Source organism: Motacilla alba, chromosome 2, assembly GCF_015832195.1.
Source record: "Motacilla alba alba isolate MOTALB_02 chromosome 2, Motacilla_alba_V1.0_pri, whole genome shotgun sequence".
Lineage (NCBI taxonomy): Eukaryota > Metazoa > Chordata > Aves > Passeriformes > Motacillidae > Motacilla > Motacilla alba.
The window spans coordinates 4361569-4387124 of NC_052017.1; the positions used below are offsets into that span (position 1 = coordinate 4361569).

General features: G+C 45.9%; 1 protein-coding gene across 7 annotated transcripts in view; it reads right to left on the reverse strand.

The window, feature by feature from the left end:
* The window catches only part of LOC119697133 (mitogen-activated protein kinase kinase kinase 3-like), a 79465-nt gene that overhangs the window by 37540 nt on the left and 16369 nt on the right, over positions 1-25556 (reverse strand). For 5 of the 7 annotated variants that reach the window (XM_038127356.1, XM_038127357.1, XM_038127358.1 and 2 more), the window contains 2 exons: positions 19017-19096; positions 4775-4884 (listed from right to left, as the gene is read on the reverse strand). In XM_038127356.1, the coding sequence (XP_037983284.1) occupies positions 4775-4884; positions 19017-19020 (114 nt within the window). In that variant the 5' untranslated portion in view covers positions 19021-19096. Of the gene's footprint in view, positions 1-4774; positions 4885-7268; positions 7379-19016; positions 19097-25556 lie in introns of all 7 variants that reach the window. The other 2 variants (XM_038127360.1, XM_038127359.1) reach the window with 1 other exon arrangement.

Consider the following 25556-nt stretch of genomic DNA (forward strand, 5'->3'; position numbering starts at 1 on the left):
TTCAGCATTAACCCTTCTGTGGTCAAGAAAGGCAGGAAAAATCATCACAAGGGGCCTCCTATTCCCTTTGGTGCTGCCCATCCCAGCCTTGCTCATATCCACCCACAAGATTTCGGGCACTTATTTTGCCTCAGTTTCCCCCCTGGATAACATGGGGGTAATGAAATACACCCACTTTTGCATGCCACAGAGTAATCAGAGGGATTGTTTTCACTTCTCTCATTTTCTACTCGCTGGATTAGGAAACAACGAGAAAACCCCGCGGAGCCGCGCAGGCGTTCGCGCTCGAGTCACTCCCTTCGCACGAAGCCCCAAAGCGGTGGGATTCCTCCTCGACTCCTGGCTCTGGCTGAGAGCAGTCAGCACCACAGGGCCAGGCTGAGGGGACTCCTACACTTCCCCAAGGTGCAGAGCGTTTGCATCAGCCCTGTGCTCGCCCCTGCCCTCAGCAGCGGGACGTTCCTCGCACGCCAGACAGCTGGAGCGCGGCCCCGGACCGCAAGAGGAGATGACTAACGCACGTCATTGGGAACTATCCGCACAGAACCCCCACGCACACCGGGTTATTCAGCAATCAGACAGAAAGCAGTTTGTCTGGCATTGCCCCTTTATCGTTGCAGGGGAAAAAAGGCACAATATATCTCAGTTCCCCCGGATCCTTGCAGCTTTATTTCCTCTGAAAGCACCTGAGCAGCTCAGAGGATGTAAATACCACAGAGGACAGTGGAAGGATGATGTCTAGAAGGTTCACTGCTGCCTGTTGCAGACACTTCTGTTTCAGCCAGCAGTAGAAATCACAGGCTTCAAAATGTTTATCTGAAACCACCCACCTGGCACGGAAGAGCTTTTTTCCAGCTGGATTTCTCACTGGTGTCACCCTCTTCGCACCCAAGTCAGCTCCACACGCAGACATGGGAAAGCCTCTTAAATCCTTGGGACCCCACTGCCTCTGCCATCTCCAGCCAAGGCTTTCCCAGTCAGTGATTTGCCCCCTTGTTTCTGCTCCCCAGGTGGGGAAACCCCTGCAGATCCCCTCATAGAGACTCCCATCTTCCTCCATCCACACCATATCCTCCAGGTGGAAAGCCAAACACCTTTTTAGGCTGCTCAAAGAGCCACAGAGAGCCCTACAAAATGAGCTGTATTTTACTGGAGTTAGGAGCAAGCCTCGTCTTGCATCCAGCTTGCCAAAGAGAACAATCCAGAGGTAATTTTCTAAAAGAACAACTTTTAGGACAGTCTGACATTTGATGTACATGGAGAAACATTTCCTACAAACATTTAATCGCCGTGGGAGAACTCGCCATCATGATTAAGGTGGCAGAGGAACTGCTGGCTGTCATTGGCTGTGACAGAGGCCCACTGACAAGCAGCTTCATAGCGCCAGTTGCCAAGTGCTATTTATAGAAACGAATGGATGTGCACATAAATAGATCCAAAATAAATGCTAATTTAATTGCTCTTTTCTCCCTCCATCCTTTTGTTCAGGATTTCCTAATTATTCGGGGTTTCCCTCCTTACTCCACTCATCTTTTTTCCTTAATGAACACAACGCAGATCTTCATTCTCCTGTTTCATTCTTCCTCTCTTCAGAGACATTTCTATGAACAAACTCCCTTCTTCAGTCTGAGAGATAGCCTGGAAGGGCTCCTTCCATCCATGCCAGAGGATGTACAAGGAGTAACAGAGTGATTAAAGGAGTAACAGAGCAATACCAGGGCAGAAGCTGCACCAGGAATAATGTCAGAAGGATCCCTCTGTTCCCAAAGAACAGCTCTGCTTTACCTCCCATGAGGAAGGAAAAGGGTGTCCGTGTCTGTCCCTATAATTCCCACAAGGGAGAGAGGCAGGACAAGGTAGTAGCTGCCACACCTGACCAGGACTCAAGACATTCCAACTCAGCCATCACATCTGCTGCCAGCTGCCTGGGCAATTCAAGGGAGGAAAATCAGCCATGCTGTCCTGTTCTAATTTCCAGCCTGCTCTGCCACGAGGCATTGCACATCCAGAAACTCAGCCTTCACCCTAAACTCATTTGTGAGGGAAGAAAACCAAGAAAAGAAAAAGTTTTTTATGCAATTTGCCAAAGGATGTTCATTTCTTAAGAAGAACTGAAGCAGAACTATTGATATTTTGGGAAAGAAACGTTTTGGAGCGCACACAACCACAGGCTGTTTTCTTGTGTGGCCCAGGCCTACGAGGAATACAATCTGGCAGGATTCAATTTTCAGCTTGTGTCAAGAGAGCACTGAGGAAGCCCTCCAGGAGACAGGAATGAGACAGCACTTCAGTTGTGCTTCCCTGTGTACCAAAAAACTGCTGCAAGCCACAGAGAACTGGCTAGTTAGCCAAGACATTCTTGTTCTCTGCCTATCAGTGGAAATTTGGAACACTGACTAAAGGACTTCCCATGCCTCAGAAAAAACATTTTTCCACAGAAAAAGAAACATTATTTTATTAATCTACTAACTGAACTCCCAAACCCAAGTAGTTCAATGTGAGCATGTTGCTGCAGGGCCTCATGAGAAGCACCAACAATTAAATGACCAAGAGGACATTTTATCACCAAAATGGCCCTGTGCCTCATTTTCCCCCCAAGAAGGGAATTATGCAGAGCATCCTTCAGCCCACCTGACCAAGCTAATCACAGGATTAGGTAAACAATAAAAATCACAGGATTAGGTAAACAATAAAAAGGGAAAACCAAGTACCAAAGGAACAACAAATCACAGGCACGACAGCAGCACTTCCAAAGCAATCTCTCCCCCACATCAATTTCTGTCCTAAAAACAAGGAAAAAAAAGAAACCTGAAAGTGACCCAAACAAGCTGATTAAACATGAACCGAGTTCCCACTAATTCCACCTCCTTTGGCTGCTCCCCACCTCCCGCCGTGCTGCAAGCCAGACGTGTTCCAGCCAGTCCAATTTAGTGAGGCAACAATTCAACATCCTCCAACGCCCTTCATCTCCTGGGACCTGCTGGTCTGACCCCTCAGCTCCGGATGTGTGAGGAGAGCAGGATCCTCACCATCCACATCTCCTCCATCAGGGAGCTCTGAGCAACCCTGAGCAAGCAGCTACGGGCGCTCCACTTGTGGGGAAAAAAGAAAAGTCATGAAGGGGGAAGTGTTTTTCAAAGCATCAGTGGTCTAGTAAGAAGGAAAGTTTGATTTTTATGTAGTAAAATATAATAAAATTCCTATAATTAAATACAACTGGCAGCCAACTATTCTAAAGCTGATATCAGAGCACAGCATACCTCCATGGGTGATTTATAAATGAAGATGCAGAGTGCATGGGCTGTGGGTGTGGATTTGATTGCAAGATGCCAACTTTATGCAGGTAAGAATCCAACCAATGAAAACTACAATTTTCCTTATTTTCAACTAATTATCTGGTTAACTGTGTATGTGCTGCATTAACAACCTAGATCTCAAAAACAACAGCAGGTATTTTCCCCCATGGTGTAAAACAAATGTTTTAAGAGGAGCCTGAAAAGCTTTGCTACCCTGAAAGCAACAGGAGCTGGCTCCACACAAGATGCTGCCCTCGCAGCCATCCAAAGCTGCTCTGGGTTTTCTGCTTCTCCTGCAGCTGCAGGGAGCCAGCCCTGAGTTTCTCTGGTCAGTTCTGTAAACATCTTGGACTTTTTTCAGCATGAGCTGAACACAAACCCAGTGATTCAGCCTGGCCAGCTGCTACCGCCAGGCCAGCTTTGAAAGCAGACATGTGCACGTGTTTTCCTCTGCATGTGGCTGGGAAACCCACAGGGATTCGGGAAGGGATTTTTTCCCTCTGCACCCAGACTTCTTTGTTTGTAGCACAAATGACATTAAAAAATGCATGACGACAGTAAATGACAATTTGTTTTCTCCCTTGCTAGGCATCCAGCAGTTGCAGAGTTGACTGCAAGCTCATTCTAAACCACAGCACTAGAGGTGGAATTCCAGGTGGATTTGCTTCCATGCTTCTCCAGCAGCTTCCCAGTTGTCCCATTTTTTTCCTCCTTTTTTTTCCTTGCTATTTTGACAACTGAATTCTTTGTTCACAACTTTCATGTTCCCATATTACTTGCTCCATAGACAAACATGCTATTAAATCCACTTCAGCTATTGTATCAATGTCAGCAAATAATTTCTGACATTGCTCAAGGGACAAGGTTTTTTGCTCACCAAAACAAATCTGAATGTGCAACGGGGCCAAAACGTTTGGGTTTAGGAGCATAAAGATAAACAGCAGTAATTCATAATTAAACACTTTATATAAGAATGACATTATTCCTCCCCAAAGAGCCTGGGTGTCTACAGCTCAGAATTGGCAGTCTGTCTTTCAAATATCTGAAGCAAAATGTGCACATAATAAATATTGTATTTCATTAATGCTGTCAATAGAAAACAATTGACTGATCCAAGTCCTAAAGCTGCACAGCCTGAAACAAGTTCTGCTACTTTCAGAGCTAAACAACAGTTGGAAGTGCCTTGAGGTGAGACTTGAGATTTAAACCCAGTTTCAGGCCCTGTTGTTATATTTGTGACTAATTTGGGGCATTCCCTTCTCTGCTCCTCTGTGATACAGGGATGCCTGTAACTTCCTTTCGGCTCCTCAAACAGAGGTCATAAACCTCCTAGCTTGGTAAAATGATATTTCTGATGTGCTGAGCACTTTTTAACTTCAGTTCTAACATTTAAACTCTGCTCTGGCAGCATGGCAAGCACCATGCCCTCCTCTGTGGTCGGCTGGAGTTTGGGGTGGCCTGAAGAAGCAATGCCATACCTGTTTGTTGGAGTGGACGCTGTTTTTATTCCTGTTGTTGTCCAGCAGCCCCCCACACTTGCCCAACGCTGCCAAATCCTTCATAATAGAGTTCAGAGCTTCTTCTTCATCTGCAAGAAAAGAAGAGACAAGCGAAGTGTGGAAAGCAACCCTGCCCTCGGATGTGCAGAGGGAAAATACAGCACTGCAAATAGAAACTTTCAACACAAATGGATCAAAAGACACAATGTCAAACATTCCTGCTAAGAGGGGCACTCCAAGACCACACCACAGTCTCTTCCAGCCCAATCTGTCTCAAAAACACAGGTGCCTTCATCACAGGTGAGACAGATAATGAGATCTCATTGTCCCCACCTGAAAGGGCCTGCAAGAAAGCTGCAGAAGGACTCTTGATAAAGACATGCAGTGACAGGACGCAAGAAAATACCATTAAAATGAAAAAGGGCAGGTTTAGATTAGATATTAGAAAGAAATTTTCCTCTGTGAGGGTGGTGAGGCCTTGGCACAGCTGCCCAGAGAACCTGTGGCTGCCCCATCCCTGGACACGTGCAAGGCCAGGTTGGATGGAGCTTGGAGTAAAACCTGGGCTGGGAAAGGTGTCCTTGCCTTTCCTCCCTCTTCATTAAAGGTGCTCAAGAGCCACAACTGACCTTCAAAACCAGGAGCAGTGAGAAACCAGGGGAGAGGGCAAAGAATCCATGAGAAAAGAGAGAAACTCAGCGGGGCTGGATAGAAGACCCTGAGAGCCCTTGTGGGGTTTCTGATTTCTGCAGTAACAGGAGAACTTTGAGGGACCATTGGCTCTGAAAGCAATCTCCTCTATTTCAACACTTCAGCATCTGTGGTTGTGGCCTCTTGAAGCAACTGTGAAGTGTTAAAGGCAAAATATCAACCACAAAAAGCAAGAACCCTGTCAAGACCTAGGGCAGGGCACGCTGTTAGGAGGGGGGAGAGCCCACTGCACACTCCATGCTCGTGCCACAGTCAAGGCAAATGTGAGGCACATGCAGCTATTACTGCAAAAAATACAAATACAGCTACAAATCTTGGCTAAAAATGAGTGTCTCCAGGGACAGAACCACCCCTACGCCAGGCCAGCCTGCAGATTTAACTCAAAGTCCACAAATATGTGAAAAATGACAAAAACCATATGAAATCAGACAGGACTGGACCCAAACACTGAGGATCTTTCCCCGGGGAGGTGTGTGTCCTGGATCCTCATGCTCAGATAAAACACCATCTCCCCTTGTTCTGCTCCTCCTGCTGGGTTCTATGAGCAATGAAGCTACAAAAAAAAAAACCCAGATATGTGATAAAAAGACTTCTTGCACATGCTCTGCTCCCAGAGTATATTAAAGAAATAAGGGGAAAAACTGGGGGAAAATTGTTTAAAATCCAGTCTTCACATTCCAGAGCTCAGAAATGAGCTCCAATGCCTACATTGAACTCTTAGGAAAAAGCCTACATTTTCCTGCAGGCAATGTGTGTGTACATATTTAATACATAAACATATATCTGTACATCAATATTAAAAATATAACGGATAAAATAATAAAAGTCATACATAAGTACATTTAAAATGTAATCCCTTTTGCCTCCCACATTATATTTATAAAAGCACAAGTATGTTTTTCCAGACGGGTGACAGGGAGCACAACCTGAGGTGCTACAGGAAAAAACTCAGAAAAATATAATTTTCAGTTCAAGTTCACAGATAAATAAAACCAAAAAAACAAACCAAACCAACACCAAAAAAGAAACACATCAAGAATGTCCCCAAAGTCTGGCTATGGGGTGTTTTTCTTTTGTTGTTGTTGGTTTGTTTTGGTTTGTTTTTTTTTAAAGGACCTCTGGGACAAGCATAGTTTTCCACACAAATTTTGTAGTAGGAAAATACCAAACACAAAAAAAAAAAAAAAAAGAAGGAAAAAAAGCTTTTTTTTTTCTTCTTCCTTTTTGTTGGGGGGGAAGGGAACAGGGAGGGGGATGAGCTAAAACAAACCCACAAAAACAAAACCCCCTTACACCACCCTCTAGGAATTTTCCACCAAAGCTTTAATCTCTACGGTGCCCCTCACCCCCTTTTTTTTTTTTTCCAGTGAGTGACAACAAAAGTTTCCTGAACTGCCTGACACAAAACACAGTCTATAATGTCATGGGCCAGCAGGCAGAGAGAGAGTCAAACCACCCAATTCCCCACCCCTCTCCCACCTCCAAACCTCCCTGGCAGCATCTTCCAGGAGAGGAATCTCTGCTTAACCCACCAGCGCCCGGGTTTCTATCACATTGTCTTCCTCCTCTATCTGCACATCAATCTTGCCAAAACTTTTTTTGTAACCCACTTCTGAGTTCACCAAACACAGGTTTAAAAATTCCTGGTGCTGCAATGATTAAGTCACATTTCTTAGGAAGTCTGGCTAAAAATCTCTGCCAGAAGTGACTTTTTTGCATCTCTTTGCCATCAAACATAGCAATGCAAGGAGAATCCACTCACTTTCAGTAACTGCTTAAGTTCAACTGGTTTCCAGAAACATCCAAACATCAGCTGAATAGGCCTTAGAATAAGTGGTGTAAAAGTGAACTCCAGCTGTTCTGAATCAGGTACTGAAGGAAAAAAAGGAAAGACAAACTATTTCTTGTATTTGACTGTCAAATCAGCATTTTCCTTCCTTTATCTGCTAAGAAACCCATGCTAAAGAGCATTCTGAAAAGCATCTGAGGATTTTTATTTACAAAATATGAGTGTTGATTGTCAAAAAACTAAAATCCACATCCCTGACATCACTGCTGCAAAATAAGATAAGAAAACTTCTTCCTATCCAAGCAGTAAAGGTTGTTTTCTGCTGTTGGAGGGTGAAAGACAACTTAAGCACAAGCAAAAATACAATTATTTCCTTCAACTAATGTATTTCTACATGCTTAAGTATTTTCCAGCTGCTTTTAACAGTGTGTTTTTACTCCAAGAGAGCTGTGATTTCAGGGAGGCAATGACCAAAGCCTCAACTGTTCAAAACAAAACCCCCCACACCAGGCTCTGAAGCAACATCTGAGCAGCAGCACAATTTGCATCATCGCTTGCAAAACCGACACTTCCCAGTCCTCTCCAGGACAGCTCTGCTCAGGGACTGATCCTTTCCAGACTGAACCTCTTGCCCATCCTAATTACTGCTCTTGGGGTCTCCCAGCTGACTCCCAAGAAGGGTGGAGGACTTTGTTCCATGGAAAGATGCAGCCAGCTCAGCCAGTGCAGTCAAAATTCAAACAAGCACTGAAGCGAACTGCATAATTAAATCCAAATGCCACTCCCAAGCCTTTCCAGCAAAAGGGTGTCACAGCCTGCTCCTTCTCTGTTTGGCTGGGTTTGAGTCAGGAGAGGGTGAAGGATGGATGGTTCTCCCAGGGACAAAATGCCAATTGTCAGGAATCCCCTGCCCAAGGGACAGGAAAAACCCTGTTCTCCTGATCCAGCCCTGGCAGGACCCAAATATTCTTCAGCCTTGTGAGAAGGCAGCATTGAGGCTGCACAGCAAACACCTCCCCAGGCTCTGCCATGGCTCCAGAACAAAACATCTGTGAGTTGCACAACACTGATGAAGTATCCTTGGAGCTCTATGGACCTGGGAGACTCCTGGAAATCTTTGTGCAACGTGAGCAGGTTCCTGCTCCTGGACAACCTCCTGGCCCAGCTCCACTCTGGCATCGTTCTGCACAAATTCACTTAAGGTACTGTGGGCTGACAGGATGAATTGTTCAACAAATCCCACTTGATCTCCAACACAACATGAAAACAGGATTATTTCTACCATGGAAGATCAGGACAGAGAAAAGCTGATTATAGAGACAGCAAAAATGAAACATAAAAATAAATTGTGTTTAGTACTGTCCCTCTGTCCCCAACGTCTCTTTTTCCATCCTCAGGTTTCAGCTATTTCCCTTAGTATGAAACTCAATTCTTTCTTCTCTACTTTCCACCAACACACTTAATTTTGTGCTTTTTAAATCAGCTTCCTGTGACAAAGCTTGTTTGATCACACTGCCAGCCCATCCAACCAAGGATTGCTTCCAACCAAAAATAATAGATGTTTCAAAAGATATTAATTTCCCAGGGGTTTTGGGGTGGGGGGAAATATCCACAGCCACACAGAAGAGAGGAACACACAGGAGCAGAGAGCCAAGAGCACTCCCAAGAAGCAGTGACCAGTGAAGCTCCAGTAGACAGGGTTTATATTTTTATTAAAATACATTCATCCATTTTGGCAGGATCCTGTATCAAAATCAGAATGCCTCCTTCTCTCATCAGGTTTTCAGCTCTGCAAGACGTTAAGACTTGTAAATCCCAGGCACTACCAGTGTGAATCTGGTACTGACAGAACCACAGGACACAGCCTCGAGCTGCACCAAGGGAAATACAGGCTGGAGAGCAGGAAAAAGCTTTTCCCAGAAAGAGTGATAAAGCTCTGGAATGGCTGCCTGGGGAAGTGGTGGAGTCACCATCCCTGGGTGTGTTTAACAAAGCCTGGATGTGGCACTGGGTGCCAGGGTTGAGTTGAGCTGTTGGGGCTGGGTTGGACTCAGTGATCTTGAAGGTCTCTTCCAACCCAGTGATTCTGGGAATTCTGGGAATTCTGTGAATCCGGGGCATTTGGCCACTTGGCAAAATCAACCAGGGAGTGACACCAAAAAGGCAGCAGATGACACATCTCTCTGCCCTTCAGAGACACGTTTCCAGTGCTGCAATGTGGCCTTGGTTCCAGCCTGCGTGGGGGAGAGAGGAACCTGGACTTTCAGTCTTAGTACAGCAAGTTCACTGCTCAAAGAGATGAAAAAAACGTTTTGAAAAGGGAGAAATAGAAAGCCTGAAGGTCAACGTGGACCACCCAAAACAATTCAAGAGTCAGGAGAGAAAGCCAATGAAGAAGGGACAGAGGAATAATTTAGCTGTGTTCAGATGGTCTAGACACTGCTGTTATTGTTGGCTGCACTAATAGGTCATTGCTAAGAGGCAGTTTATGGTAGTTCCATGAAGCTGCTTCCTTCAACACTGAAATAAAAAAAAAATAAAAAAAGGCAGCAGCTGGATGAAGCCCACAGGAAAGCCTGCAGGAGCAAAGCAGATCCTGTAAAACATGGTGAGCTCTGATTTGGGCTTCTCACACACACACACCAGGCAGAACCAGGGCTGGGAAGAGTGGGGGAAAAGCCCTGGGCGTTGCAGGAGGGAAGAATATTGTGAGTCACTCCTGAGCAAGGCTGGAGCATGCAGCCCCAGGGCCCTGCAGGCACTTGGAGCCAGAGAAAACCACAGATGTGACCACTCGTGGTCACTGAAGATCCCACTGTGCTTTTCACAGCCGTGGTGCTGATGGTGCATTTGCCTGTGTAAACTCCAGCAGCACCCTCCAGCACCAGCAGCCACCTCTCCAGAAGGTGATGCAGCCACTGGGGATGTCCCCAGGCAGAGGGGGATGTCTCTGTGAAAGAGAGGGGGATGAAGAGAGGATGAGGAGCCACAAATAAACACTGTCACCTTCAGTAAAAGCCTGTTCGTGGGCTAGACTTTGAATATATAGTGACAAAAATACTAAAATGTAATAAAATAATAACAGGCAAAATAAATAAGGAGCCACATGGTGATGACTCTGAAAATGCTGAAGAAGAGACATTAGCCTTTCATTTTTACTGGTTTTTTTTTTTTTTGAAATACACAATTTTTGGATCAACTGTATACAACATTTATCACTTGGCAAAGGGAACCTGAACTGAAAGACAAGGCTCACTCCCCTGGCATCACTCAGCTCCTGCCAAGGGCAGCCCCTGTCCTGATGGAATTCCAGCTACACTGTCAGAAAGGGAGATGGGCTGGGTTTTATGCCTCATTTGATGGACAGAAATCAGAGACAGACAAAAGCCTTGCTCAAGACCACACCAGTCTGCAGCCAGAGCTAAACACATTACAGGAGCTTAAATTCAGAGAGGACTTAACTTGATCTGGCCTTCCTGGCTGTTTACAAAGGGCACAGCAACTCATTCAGCAGCCTCCACATCCCAGCCTTGACCTGGCATCACACAGAACAGCCTCTTCAGAAAGCCTTAGCTGGAGAGCTCATGCACTTACTCCAGTAACCCCTCTTTGCAACAAACATCTCAATTCCAGTTTGAGAATCCAGCTTGCTTTGTATTCTGTTCATTAGATCTTGACAGCCCTCTATTAACAGACACTCCCCATCCTCTCCAGGTACTCACAGACTGTGATTTCATCTCCTTTTAACCCTTCTTCATTTAAGCAAATGGAAATACACAGCTTCTGTCACGAGAGTGATACTTCATTCATTTCTGCACCTCTTTCCAGTTTTTTGGTTTTTTTTGTTGTTGTTGTTGTTTTGGTCAGGTTTTTTTTTATCAAGAGGAAGTAGCAAAGAAGCACACAATGTCCAGTGGCCAAAGCTCCTTTTCATGTCTGTTTGCTGGGTGAGCAGGGGCTAACAGCAAACCTGGCCCACGTGTTCCAGTGGAAGGCCACATCTGTCAGACCAGCAGCCACCTGGGTTGCCCAGCAGCCACCTGGGTTGCCCACTGCCCTCCCAGAAGATCAGTGTCAGACCAGGGCAGGCTTTCCTGGCCCAGGAAACAGGACAACACCCATGTGAGAGCACACATCAAGGAACTTGCTTGTGAAGATAAATGCTTCCTTTTCTCCAAAAGCCAGAGGGGGAAGAAGCTTGGAGACAAAGAAACACCCACACCTGGGGTTCCTGCAGTACCTGCAAACACCATGAACAGGCAGGTGCAGCCACCAGCCTTCAGGCCACAAACAAGACACCAGGGGCCAAGGTACCAAGCCAGCATAGACTTGATGATCTTAAGGGTCTTTCCTAAATGAAATAATTCTGATTCTTAAGAGAAGGGATCAATCAGTAAGTAAACACCATCACTGACTAACCCAGTCAATACTAGGAAGGAGCTCAGTGAGCCAGAGGCTCAGGAGCCTGACTTGGACTGTAACAAAAGCCTCCAAGCAAGCAAAGAAGGGACCCAGACACTCTGACAGGCAGCTACAAGTGCTGTTGTGCAATTCACCCCCCTTGGAAGGGCTGTCTGTGAATGATCTGTGGCAAGCAGAGTGCTGCCTGCACCCACCTAGTGAGATCCAGACAAACCTCCCCATAAATTCAGCCCACATGCACAAAGCATTTTGCCACTGTCTGGAGCTGTGTCCAGAGTCTGATAAAGAGAAAAATTATCCAATTACCCTCCTCCAGAGCAGACAGCAGTGCAGCAGACACACCAGTGGAGCATGTTTCCTTTGCAAGTCAGCAAAGGCTCACCAGCAGCTGGATCCTGCTGCTGTTCTCCCTCCTGCAACCCCACCCAAGGGATGCCAAGGTCAGCCCTGGGCAGGACTCAAGGGCAGGGCACAGCCCAGCAGGTCGAGCAGAGCAATTATACAGGAGGAAGTGAGGAAAGACCCTCCTAACATGCTGGATTTCTTGGCAGGAGTTTGCTCACTGATGCCTTGAGCTCAGGACACACAAACTCACGTAGCAAACCCGTGCTGTGATGTGCTGGGGGTTCTTGTAAGCACATTTCTTCTTAGAGAATTATGATGCTAAAGGGGGCAGCAGGTAGAGGAGATTATTAATTCTCAACTTGACAAATCGATGCTCAACTCTTGCTCTCCAGCAATGACATTGGCTTGGATTTTTAATTTCACTTCTATTGCACCATCAGTAACTGCTTTGTGAAAAGAAAAAAAAAAACCAAACCCATCAGAAGCTTTGGACAGCTACAGATGTCCATCACACCAAGTGCCCAACAGAACATTCGAGGGTTTAGGGCACAGCTACACTACCCCACACACCCCTCTTCCTGGGGGTAAAACTGAGTTCCTGCCTCCCATGGAAAAATTGCATAGCTGAACTGGAGACTGTGTTTAGATGAAAAACAACCATTCTTTTTACATCCCCCTACAAAACAGTAGAGAAATCAGAGCTCAGGAAAAGGCTTGGAGGGGAAGGCAAAAATCTGTTTTAAAAAAGCTAAACCAGTTATTGTTAAAATGATAAATATGTGTCACATACATAACTAAATCAAATCACCAATGACAGGACCCAACCAGTCTCCAAAATACTCATGCACACAAACAAGCAAACACCCCCAATGTAATAGAGACATGCTAAGACTCCAGTCAATTAATGAGAGCATTGAGAAAACATCAAAAGAGACTAAACTGGTACATAAATTCGTTTATTATGGCAGAACCCATTTCGGAGCCAGAGTGAGATCATAAAGAACTTCAATGCCCTCTGAATTTCCCCGGGAAAAACCAAAAGCAAAGGCAAAGCTACTGGGACTGCACCTCAGTTTAGGTGAGGTGAGAGAGATGCCCTTAAAACCCCAAGTGATCAGTACCTCACAAACACCAAACCCAAAGCATCTGGGATGGCAGGTTTGATCACAAGTAGAAGTTTCAGTGGTTAGGCCACAAATCACACAAGAAATTTCTCCTGACGAGCTGTGCCGTGGCACAATGCCCATGTTCCCTCACCCCAGAGGCTTACCAGGGACTTCTGCAATGGAAAAGGACTTGGGATGCAGAAGGTGTTTGGTTTAGCTCAGCAGGGAGGGAAAGCAAGGTTACATCTGTGGTTCACCACAAGCCTTCCCTCCCAAAATAGCCATCCCTGAATTTACAGCGCCACGCGCAGTGAAATTCCACGGGAGAGGAGCCACTGGAAGAGCTTCTGCTCACCCTGCTCCCCTCCACAAGCCCTTCCCCGGGCACACTCATCACCACGAGCCCCCTCTACATCCCCACACGCTTGGAGGGTGGCAAAGCCCGGCTAAGAAGCCAATTTTCCCCCAGGAAAACATCTTGACAGTCGTCCTACTTCCTACTCTCGGCTCCTCACCTCCAGCAGCTCAGGAGCACAACCTATGGAGGTGCAGCCACCTCCCAGCCTTCACCCCTTCTTGGCTAATGGGGCAAATGTCTGGGTTGGAATTGGGTGAGGGAAGATTTGCTGAAGAGGGCAGGTGTGGGGTTTCCAGCCCCGGATTGGGGTGACCCTGAAAGATGGAAAAGTCTCTCCTCCAACCCGTGCCTTCAATGAAAGACTCAGTAGTCCTCTGTTGTCTGTTCTCAAGGTTGTTTATTGTTGGTTATCTAAAAGATTCTTCTCCTGAACTGCTGTGGCCCTTTCAGCAGGTCAGACAAAGGCACACTGCCCTCCCAGGGGGCTGGTGCCATCTTTTATATCATATATTACGTGTTACATGTTTATACTTTTCCCCCAATGCCTACTATCTATATTGAATGGTGACTTTCTACTCTAAACCAATCTGTGAGTGCCAACATCACCAAAGACATGGAGGTTAGGAAGGAGAAAGAAGGAGGACAGGGCACACCCAAATCCCTCCATCTTAGAACTCCTGACCCCCATGTACAAAACTTGGACCCCTGCGTACAAGGCTCAAACCCCCCTGTACAGCACTCAAAAACCCTTCCTTCCACTTTGTGACTACTTCTACTACAATACCTAAACTTGTGTGTGTGGCTTGTAATTCTTCATACAGAGTTGGTAATTCGCTCCATGGGCTAAGATCAAAACCCCACGTGTGTCTTTGGCTGCATGCCAGGGTCTCAGAGCCCCCTGCCAGCGGCTCTGGCCATCCAGGACACCCAGAGGAGAGTCCTGGGTTCCCACAGGCAGGGTTTGGGGAAAGAGCTGCTGCCCCTCACACCCAGCAGTGAGTGGGATGCTGGAACAGGAGAGCATCTTTGAGCCCAGCCATAAACCCAACACTGCTTGAGACAAACTGTGGGAACACAGGGCAACCCCAGCTTAGGGGAGAAATGATGTATTTATCTGACTCCATGGATATCAGAAGGTTAATTAATGACTTTATTAGACTGTATTATTCTATACTATATTACACTTCATCTAAACTGAACCTGCCCAGCACTCAGCTGCTCTGCATCTCGTGACTGTCAGCCCACAGTCCCAACACACTCACCTGGATTCAACTGGTCAGTGAATTAAAACACTCACACCAGAATCCAATTACCAATTCAGGTAAACAATCTTCCACAGTGCATTCCACTCGTGAACAACAAGAGGAGCAGCAATTGAGATAGGAATTGTTTTTTTCTTTCTCTGAGGTTCAGAGAATGTGAATCCCAGAAATACCCTTGGGAAGCTGTGCCTTGCTTTTCTCTGTGAAGAGAAATGTGGCTACAACCAACCCCTTGTTTCTCGTTTGCTTTTGTGAATTCAAGTTAAGTCTAGGAGAGCTGCAAGCAGGGGCTAGAATCTTAAAAAGCAAAACTAACCACATTTAAGAAAATTTTTGCATGCCTGTAGCTCTGCTACTCCTCACCACTTCAAATGCACCAGGTTTCTCATCCCACAAGAAACTTTCACAACTTTCTTGCTAACTCTGCCCTTTGCTCCACAAACACTAATTCTCCTCTAATGGATTAACATAATTGAATTAAACTTGGGCCAATTATTCCAGCAGTTTCCCTGCTAAGCTTAAAATTTGCTCCGTCTGAAGAAGAACTTATGTGCCTAAAAGGCAGCCTGGATTTTTCCACCTCTATCACTTGGTCTAATAAAAGATATTACCTCTCCCCACAATCTGTACCTCTCTCTTGAGCACACTTGAAAGGAGAAAAATGTTTACCCAGCAAAGAAATGTAACTGGCAAGTTATTTCCCCTGACTGGCTCTGATACTTTTGAAGGTTATTTGAGGGATCATAAAGAACTCGTTCTCCCTCCCAGCCCAGCAACTTCCAGTGCTCAAAGCCTCAGCCCAGAGCCCATGAACTCCTATCCTGTGGCTGCAACAGCTGCAAAATCCCAGATGTAGTGCAGGTCCAATCCCACATTGCCCAGGTGCCCACAGCACCCTAAATTTGAGCCCTGGGCACAACGGGTGCAGTGCCATGAAAGGGAGAAGGAGACCCTGGGCCCCTTTTAACTCAGACACCTCCCAAAAAGAACAAAACCTGAGCTAGAAAGCCTGATGGGTCTTATTATAATATAAAGTGCTGCAATTCAGCATGAATTAATTCTTCCTTGATAGCTGTCAGCACACAAAGAGAAAGCTAAGAGCAATGAGGGTGTGAAGAGTGAAAGCATTGCCTACTGAGGAATGAGGAAAACACAGCACGGCAGGGCTGAGACATCCATGGGACAGGCTCTGCTCTGCCCCCACCAGCTCTAGCAGTTCTCTCTGTTTCAGCAGCCCCCAAAAAACTCAAGGAACTGGGCTGAATGGCCATGGCTGTTCAACAAGCTCTCAGCAAGCTTCTGCCTTCTGCCAGCCCAGCCTGCCATCACACCCGCTCTGTCGAGTCAATTCTAGAAACAATATCACCCTCCCATCTCCCACACCTCAGATGACCTTTCTGCTGAAGCAAAAGCCACACTCTCCCCAGCAAAGCACTAAAGACCTAAACCTTTGAGTTGTGTGGATGTCCACTGAGCAGAACAGATCAGCCTTCCTGGAGTGTTTGTCACCACAATCACACATGCACACACACAACATTTCATCACCACAACTGAGAACACTTAAATCATTTTAAAAACAAAAGGAATAAAACTTGAGCAACAAACAAGCTGGTGCTTTGTGTACCAAGTTGTGCAGGTTTTTTAATATTACTTTTGCTGTGATGTCCTGTTTGGACACAGCAATTTTTAATACTTTTGGGCAGGGTTTTTCCACTGTGTTGCACTGAAGATACAGACACCTCTGAAAGTGTCATAAGCACTCGTTTGACCAAATTACAAAGAGTCTTGGACTCTCGAGGAGAGGTTGCAGATGGAAATGAACTGTAAGATGAATAAAAAGACTCAATGCCAAGGACTTAGGCTGGTCCCAAGCTGGCACATGCAGCAGCCCAGGGATGCCAGGGCTGCACAGGGCCAAGCACTGCATGACACAGAGACGCCAGAAGTCCCCACTTCCCATCCTGTGGTCTCCATGCAAGGTCATGCAACTTCCCTAGAACATGTCTAGGAGTGAACAGTCCTGTGCTGAACTCTGAGACACTGAGCAGACTATAAACAGGATCCTGGAGAAAGAAAAAAAAGAAAAGGTAGACCTGGAATAGGCTGTCAGAGATCACCTCATTCAAGACATCTCAGAAGGAAAGGAGGAAGGAAATTTCCAGAAGGAAATCAATGATGTGACTGCAAATTCCCTGCACTTCCCCCTTGAAAATGCTCCCTCATCCCAAAGCATGGAGTAAACAAACACATATACAAGGAAGAGGAGAGAAGTGAAACTAATAAACCCTCAACATTTAGCCCAAATTCCTGTGCATCAGCAAAGCTACTGCAGTGATTCTTTAACAGGCAAACACCACTCAGTGACACTGATGGGGACACACAGCACCTCACATCTGATCCCCACAGACCAGACTCAGGATCTCAGCTTGATCCCACCTGGACACACCCTGGCAGACCTAACCCCACACAGGAGTGGATGCTGCTGGTGATGAGCCACAGCAATGCCACCTTGGTGAGGGGACATGCACAGCTCCTTCCACCCACACACAAGTGCAAGCAGAACTCCAAACCTGCACAAGACCCCAAAAATTCCCAAAACCAGCCACAGTGCCTCTCTTCACGACAGAATTCCCACAATTAATGCTGCCCTGGTGCACCCATACTGCATTTGTAGCTGGCAGGCTGAAGGCACCTTGAGCAGGATCTGTCAACCCCTCTTTGTACAAGAAATCACCAAATTGACAATCTCCTGAGAACTGGGCTGGAGCCAGCAACTCCTTCCCTGCTGGTGCTCAGGGCAAGTATGAACTTTCCTTGTTAAAATAACCCACATTGCCTTGACAAAGCAGTGGCTTTTGCCTTCAAGGTGAAAATGTTTCTAAAAAATTTTGGGGTTAGTCACCAGGGATTTTAAACTGAAATTTGTCATTCTTTATATTGAAGAAGCAGATCTGGACTTTCTCTTCTCTTCCCTTCCCTTTTTTTTTATTTTTTTATAACCTAGCTTTAAATTAGTTCTCTTCCCACAAAATCTCTCTTCTAGGTAACAGAGAAAAGAGCAAAAACAACACATAAAGCCAAAATGGGGTAAATACCTCTGTTCTCCTTTCTCCATAGGGGAGAATAAACACTTAAGGTGTGGCAGTGGCTCCACACTTTTCATTTTCTAATTTCAGACCACTACCAAACTCTGAATCACGTTTGTACAAGGCTTTTTTTGAGGGCAGTTAGTGACAGGACAATGGGGGATGGCTTCAAACTGACAGAGGGAAGATTTACACTAGATATTAGGAAGTAATTCTTTCCTGGGAGGATGCTGAGGCCCTGGCACAGGGTGCCCAGAGAAGCTGTGGCTGTCCCTGGATCCCTGGAAGTGTCCAAGGCCAGACTGGACAGGGCTTGGAGCAGCCTGGGACAGTGGAAGGTGACAGGGAGGTGCAATGAGATGATCTTTTAGGTCCCTCCCAGCCCAAACCATTCTGTGATTCTGTGATTCTACAATCTGCAAGAACAAACCCTAAATTTAACACATATCTCCTTTTTTCTTCTTCTTTAAATTATCATTTCAGCCATCCCTGAAAAGTTTTGGGTGAACTTGTGTAAATGCTGCAAATGTGCAAGTGAAGTGCTCAGCTTCAAGCAGGACTCCTCCAGGATCTCTTCTCCTTTCTTGGGTCACCAGGTCAGGAAGCCATTTAAGCACTTCCAAGTGGTCCCAATTCCTCACATAATGAATTTTCTTTAGGAGAAAGTTTTAATCTATAGAGGTAAGATCAAAATCATTATGTACCTCCAGAACTATAAATAATTCCCACTTAATAAAGTTTTCCTCAGCACCACAGAGCATCTGATACAGAACTATTCCAGCAGAAAAGGGAGAAGGTGGAAGAAATCCAGGTCACCACTTAGAAAAGCAATATATTCAAGCTTTGTTTGAAACAGAAAATTCTTTGGGAGAAGATCTACTGGGAATGAAGATGCTCTGCAGAGCAATACAAGGCACACTTGGGAAGAGACTCCACCTAGAACATGACCACCAGATCATGCTCAGAATAAGAAGAAAATTTGTCCAATTTTGGCACCACTAAAATGCTAAACATAAATTAGAAAGCAGTGTAACAGTCAGAGCACCTTAACAATTTCTCCCAGCCTGTTGCCACGCTTGGTAGTCCCAACCAAAATTATCAGGCTGCAGAAAATTAATTCTCCAGGGGAATCCAGCTCTTACCCATCTTTCCATCTACATCAGGCCTCCATTCCACCGGTCCCAGACTCTTGTGCCTCGTCCTCCTCTCTCAAGCATCCACCCTGCAACGAACATACACAGAGGTTACAGATTAATTCTGACATGACAACAGGGTCATGGACCACTTTCCACAAAGCCTCTCCCCACCACCACCTGGGAAAGAGGGGAATCTTATTTAGGAATGGAGACCAGGAGTGTGCCTCCCTCTGCACACACCAAAGGTAACACACCACAAACCTGGGATGTAATGGTTTTAAAATCTTGGGGTAAAACTTGTACTTCCTTAAGAGCAGAACATTTTAATTACATGGTATTTTAATGTGTTTTTACATGATTAATATAACCCTAAAGCAATACTATCTTTAACAGTTCAGATTCCCCAGCATCCCTGTGGGATAACACTCACTTGGGGAACAGACTGACAGCAGGACATGGAAAAGCAGTCCTGAATCAAAGCAGAAACCTAAATTTAGGCCTTCCAAATGGCAACCAAGGCTCCCCAAGGCTAGACAAACCTTCCTCTGATTGCATGGGAAAAAAGCTGAGCACAGGCAGCTCTCAGCAGCAGTGAGTGTGCCCCGTACACCCCTCATGGGAGGTGTGTCCCCAGGAGCCCTCCCAGAGTTTCTGCCTTCAACCTGCCCCCAACACCAGCACAGAAGTGGGCTCAGTGACCTGCTATCCTGCATTCAGCCAAACTCCTGCACCCAGAAAGGTTTTTTTGGGATTTTTTGGCCACCAAGAAACTAAAGCAGGCTTGAGCCCACTGGAACCTGTCCTGCTCACTAATGAAAAGCCTCATTTTAGACTGAACAAAGGCAAAATCCACCTAAAGATGGGCACTTTTTAGAGGACACTGTGATAGAAGACAACATCAAATTCCATTTTAGCTGCCTGATAAGCCCTCAGATTTCTTGGTCATCAACCTGTGTGATAGCACAAGAAAAGGGAGAAACAGCTCAAGAACATGATCAGACTTGCACAGGGAGTGAGACATTCCTGCCCTGCAGTCACTGCAGGTAGCCCTGAAGGCAATGAGAGCCACGTGCTCCAGGACACTGACATGGATCCTGGAGTGTTAAATATGAGGCACTGGTCACAAATGGCAGGAAAAGGCACTTTGGAAACCTCCTGGCTTGGTCAAATCAATTGAAACACAGCAACAAATCTGAAGAGGACCAGGAATGGTCCCAAGCATGGATTAAAATGATTTTCTGCAGCTCTGGTGCCTCAGTGCTGGCGAGCAAAGGGATATTTATCCAACCTATTTTGAGAGAGACGAGCAGGAAGGGAAGGTGATAAGAGAGCAGCAGAGGCAGAGACACCCAAGTGCCCTGAGAGTGTTGTTCCTTCTCCTGCAGCCTCCTCCCAGGACAGCACCATCAGCCTGAGAGCCCAGGACCACCACCAGGGACTCTGCTCTGTCCATTTCCAACACCAAGGAGGAGGCAAGGAAGTAACCAAACAGCTTGAATGGTTAAAAATCCTACCCAGAGGAAGAACTGGTCAGTCTGTGCAGCACTGCATCAAGAGGGAGCAGAAAACCAGCAAGAAAGCCGAGTGAAAATTCTATCTGATTATAACAAGAGCAGGAAACAGCCCAAACCTTCACTTTTGCTTTCAAAACTGCTGTGACACTTCCAGGAATTAAGCTGTGTGCATAATTTGCACTGAGGGCCACAGGCAGATAGCCTGGATTAACTGTAAATTCCTGGGACAGCCCAGGCTAACTCTCCTATCAGAGTAATAGATTTTTCTAATGTCTTCCTGGAGACCTTCCAGACCTTTCCAAACCCTATCTAGTCACAAAAACAAGCATCTACAGGAACTGTGCAAATGAGCCCTGGAAAAAACAGGCGACCTTTCCATCAGCAGAGCCCTCCCCTGTGCTGTTGTCCATCACCTCTGCCCCAGCAAACCCCTGAGACCCCCCCTGCCCAGCCCCTGTGAGCAAACCAGCCCCTGCACACAGGGCAGGAAATCTTCCCAGATACACAAGAGAAAGAAGGGTTTCTGTTTTAGCAGAAAATGCTAGATGTCCTCAATGCTGAGGACAGCCAGCCTTCAAACTGGACTGCAAACACTGCTGATTTCCGTGGCTTCCCAAAAATACATACCAGCAGCTTCCTGTTCCAGAAGGACAAATTCCTGTTTCTAGTACAAATTCTGTCCTATTATTATGTCCCTTAAAAAACAGGGAGGGGAAAAAAATAAGAGGGCAAAAAAAGGGGAAAATCCTTTTCCTACAGATGCTGCTCCAAGCAGCTTCTCCTCCCACTAAGCTCCCTGATCAGTGCTGGCAGTTTGGGATACAAAACCAGGGAGCATCTGAAACCAGGCTCCTGCTGGCCACTGCACCCCCACAGCCCCCAGAACTCTGTAAATCTACTCAAATCTCCCTGGGAGGCACCTGCCAAGCAATGAGAGAGCTCAGCAAGGTGTTGGCTCCCAGGGCAGTGTATTTCAGGTTTGTGTTGAGCATCCAAGAGACACTGTCTGCTCCAGTCTGCTCAGGGAACTGCTGGAAGTTACTTCATCTGCAGGAAAGGCCAGTACAGATGCTCTGATCCAGGGAAAAACAATAATAATATTATAATAATTGAATTAATACGAAAATAATTATTAATAATATAAGAATAATTGAATTATTATCATCATAAAAATATTATAGTAATTGCTTATCAATTTTGATTTGCCTGAGCTGAACTTTGCAGACAGAGTGGCTCAACTTCTTTACAGCTCCATGAGTGCAGGATATTAGTATCTACATGAGAGACGTATGCAAGGTTATTAATCCACTTGGAAAATTAATCCCTGCTTTTCTTTTTTTCTTCCCATACTCCTGGCTGGGAAGGGATTAAGCAAGACTGAGCTCAGGGGAGACAACAGTTCAGCTATGACACGGCTGTGCACCCATGACTCCTGCCTCTGTGGATCTCAATTACAGAAAGCAAAGCAGGGGAGGAGAGGATGGAGATGTGTGATTTTCTCCTGGATGTAGGGGAAGATAAAGCAAAGTGACCAGGAGATTCACTGTGAGGAATTATGTAGGATGAAGGTTGGGAAAGCAGGAAGAGTGCAGTCCAGCACTGAGAGCTGGAGTCACCTGCAGTCTGCTATTGATATATGGGATTTGCAGTATCACCTTCCCCAAAAAGGGTTGTTCTTACCCTGCAGAGGCTCAGCATCCCCCATAAAACACAGATTTCATGTCAGCATGTCTTGCCACTAGTGCAGCACAAGCAAACAGCATCTCCCCCTGCAGTTTATCACCCCCAGGCTTCCAGGGAAAGCAGCACCTACTTATTCCTGCCTGAGCACCACTTAGCACTTTGGTTTGGAGGTGTAGGGACACACCACTGTAAAAAAAAAAAAAATAATGCACAGTTGCCCCTGAAATAGGGCTCGGCTGGAAAGCTACTCAAACCAGCATTGCTAAAATTGGGACTTTCCTTGTTTTTTCAAGCAGCAGGGAACATGTTGGGCTCAGAGAGTTTAACAAGCAAGAGTCAAGCGGAAAAAATCTCTCCTTTTTAAGAGTTGACCACATTAACTTTCAGCAAGTTTCCGGGAGTCCTGCCAGAGCACTGGAGTTTTGTATACTACGGAACTGTTAAAAATATTATTGTAAATGTTATTTTCAAAAAGCTTCAGAGGCCAGCGCTGGGGTAGTGTAAAAAACAACAGCAAAGCAAATGAGATTGTTTTAATGGTGAGAACACAAATGGATGTGTGCTGATAGCTCAGGCAGCCTGCAGGCTTGGCAAAGAGGGGTTCAAAGGCAAAGGGAGAGTGGCTGGAATATTACAGGTTTTCTCTGATCATCCCAACCTCATCCTTATAGTTTTCTCTAGACACTACAGAACCTTCAACCTGCTGTACTTAGAACTGCCCTGGAACTTGGATTCATATTCTGGGATACACAAAACAACAGCTCAATTTTGGTGCCACTTCAGACACAGAAGACCCTGCCCTGAAGGCATTTTCCACCCAGGTTATCCAAAGGATATATCATGCAAGGGAAGTAAAAAAACAGCAATTCAAGACTGTGCATCTTTGTAGATGTAGCACTTAGGGACATGGTTTAGTCATGGACTTGGCAGTTCTGGGTTAATGGTTGGACTCTGTGATGTTAAAAGTTCTTTTCCAGCCTAAATGATTCTCTGATTCCATGTTTATGAGCATGCAGCTGGGATGGACTCTCTGCAGACATGTGTGTAACCAGGCCAGGTTCGCAGGTGTATCTCCCCAGAGAGCTCAAGGGACAAAGTTCATGAGCCAAGCTGAGGAGAATAAAACCTCCCCTGAGATTTTATTCAGGCTGCTGAGCTGGAAGTGACCTGCACAGACCAGCAGAGCTCATGGAAGGAGCCAGCCATGAAACCCAACAAACAATTCTCTATCAGCCTCATCAGCTGAGGCTTCTTCTCCCCAGTTTTGGCCACGACACCCCAAAACTGCTTAAGAATCTTTCTCACAACACCTGCTGCTGGGAGAAGAGATCTGTGTTTAAAAGCCATCATGTTCAGTGGAGGATCCCTTCAGTCAGTGACCCAGCCAGGGCAGCTGCACTTGACAGCTGCTTCTGCAGAAAAATCTCCTGAGCCATCCTGTTCCTGCTAGCACGACGTGTACTGAAAAGAAGAGGTTTAGAACCTGCCTGAGCCCGGCTGTTAACATCCCTGACAGCCCTTCAAAGAAGCCACTGAGATCTTAAAACAAATCCTCTTCTCAGAAATTACTTTTTATGAACAAAATGTTCCAGATAGCACACTCCAGTACGTTATCACAGAGAGGTTTGAGTAGGAAAGTATCCTAAGTTCCACAGTATCTTCTAGATCCACCCCCTGCCATGGGCAGGGACACTTTCCACTGTCCCAGGTTGCTCCAAGCCCTGTCCAGCCTGGCCTTGGACACTTCCAGGGATGGGGCAGCCACAGTTTCTCTTAGCACCCTGTGCCAGGGCCTCTCCACCCTCACAGGAAAGAATTTCTTCCTAATACCCAAGCTAAATCTCTCCTCCTTCAGTTTAAGACCATTCCCCCTTATCCTATTACTCCTTGTCCATGTAAGAAGTCTCTCTTCAGCTCTCTTGTAGCCCCTTTAGGTACTGGTATTTTTCTCAGTCTCTTTTCTTGCTTTGCAGTAATATTCCTTTCACAGTAATCAGTAATGTATACTGGCATATTAAATAGCTTCAATTTTCCATACAGATCTCAAACTTCTGGAACAATAAAACAAAGCAAATCAAAAGAATTAGAAAGGACTCTTCTATCAGCAAAGGTCAGACACCACAGCCCCATCAGGTCAGAGATAATCTATTTTATACATGTAACAGACAGGTTCAAGCAAAGCAAGTGTCCAGAGAACACCCATGTTCCCCACCTGTTTGGGTTTTTATTTTTATCAGGGTCTGCACAGAACTGTGTCTACTGAACTCACATTTTTTACAGAGGAACCACCTCCCCCAGCAACTTGTGGAGAGGAGCCAATTTGCAGACACCCTGATTACACCCAAAGCCCACCTCAGCCCCACTGTGCCTAAATCCAAGTTTTCAAATTGGGCACTGAAGTGACCAAGTCTAAAGGATCCTCATCTCCTGAGAGTCTGAACATTCACCTCCCCAGATGAAGCTGAGCCAAGATTATTTACACACAGCCCTGCCTGTGAGGATGAAGATCTGCTAGGGGAGAGCACTGTCCTGCATCATTTTCCCTTCCACAGGGCAAAATCCTGTCCTCAGATAGCTCTCTGTGCACTTAAAAATCAGAGGGAAACCCTCTGATGCCAATGAACATTCCCCTCTGAGTGAACACAGCAAAGGGAAGGTATTTCTACATATAATATAAAAACCAATGCAGAAGAATGTTGTCATTTCTTCCTCCTGCAGGTTTTCATTGCCTTATTTTTGTCTTTCTCTTCAAATGACCAAAGATTTTGTAGGAGGAAAATTAAAGCAAAACCGTGCATCTGGAAAAGTGAAGCTTCAGGCCTCTTGCTTCCATGCTACTGGGAAAAACAGGAAGGAGAATGAGCAGAAACCAAAAAGGAGGAATAGAGAGTAAAACCTTCAGGTGAAATAAGCCATCAGAAAAGTGTTTGTCTCAGAAAAAATCTTTCCTTGGGAGAAGCAACTGGGAGAAAATCATCTGGTATCAGAAACAAAGAGTGTCCATGAATGGAGCTTTACACCAGAGAGCTGCAAAGCCAACGCTGTGCCATGGGGAACCTGGCCTGAGCTGGAATCTGCTCCAGGGACTGGGATGCCCAGTTCTCCATGAGGACAATGGCAGGCAGAAACCAACCCTGTCTCTATCTCAGAGTATCTGTGCGAGACCCCTTGGGGCCCCTTGCATGGGAGACCCCTAATAAAAAGGTTTGTGTTGGGATTGAGAGATGAACAGGACCTTTTTGGTCCTTACGTTGCTGTTTATTTTTTATCAGAAGTTCTGCAAGCTGTCCACACCAGACTCAGTGCACAAGGAGAAGGCAGCAAAAAAGTGACAAGATGCACAGTTTCA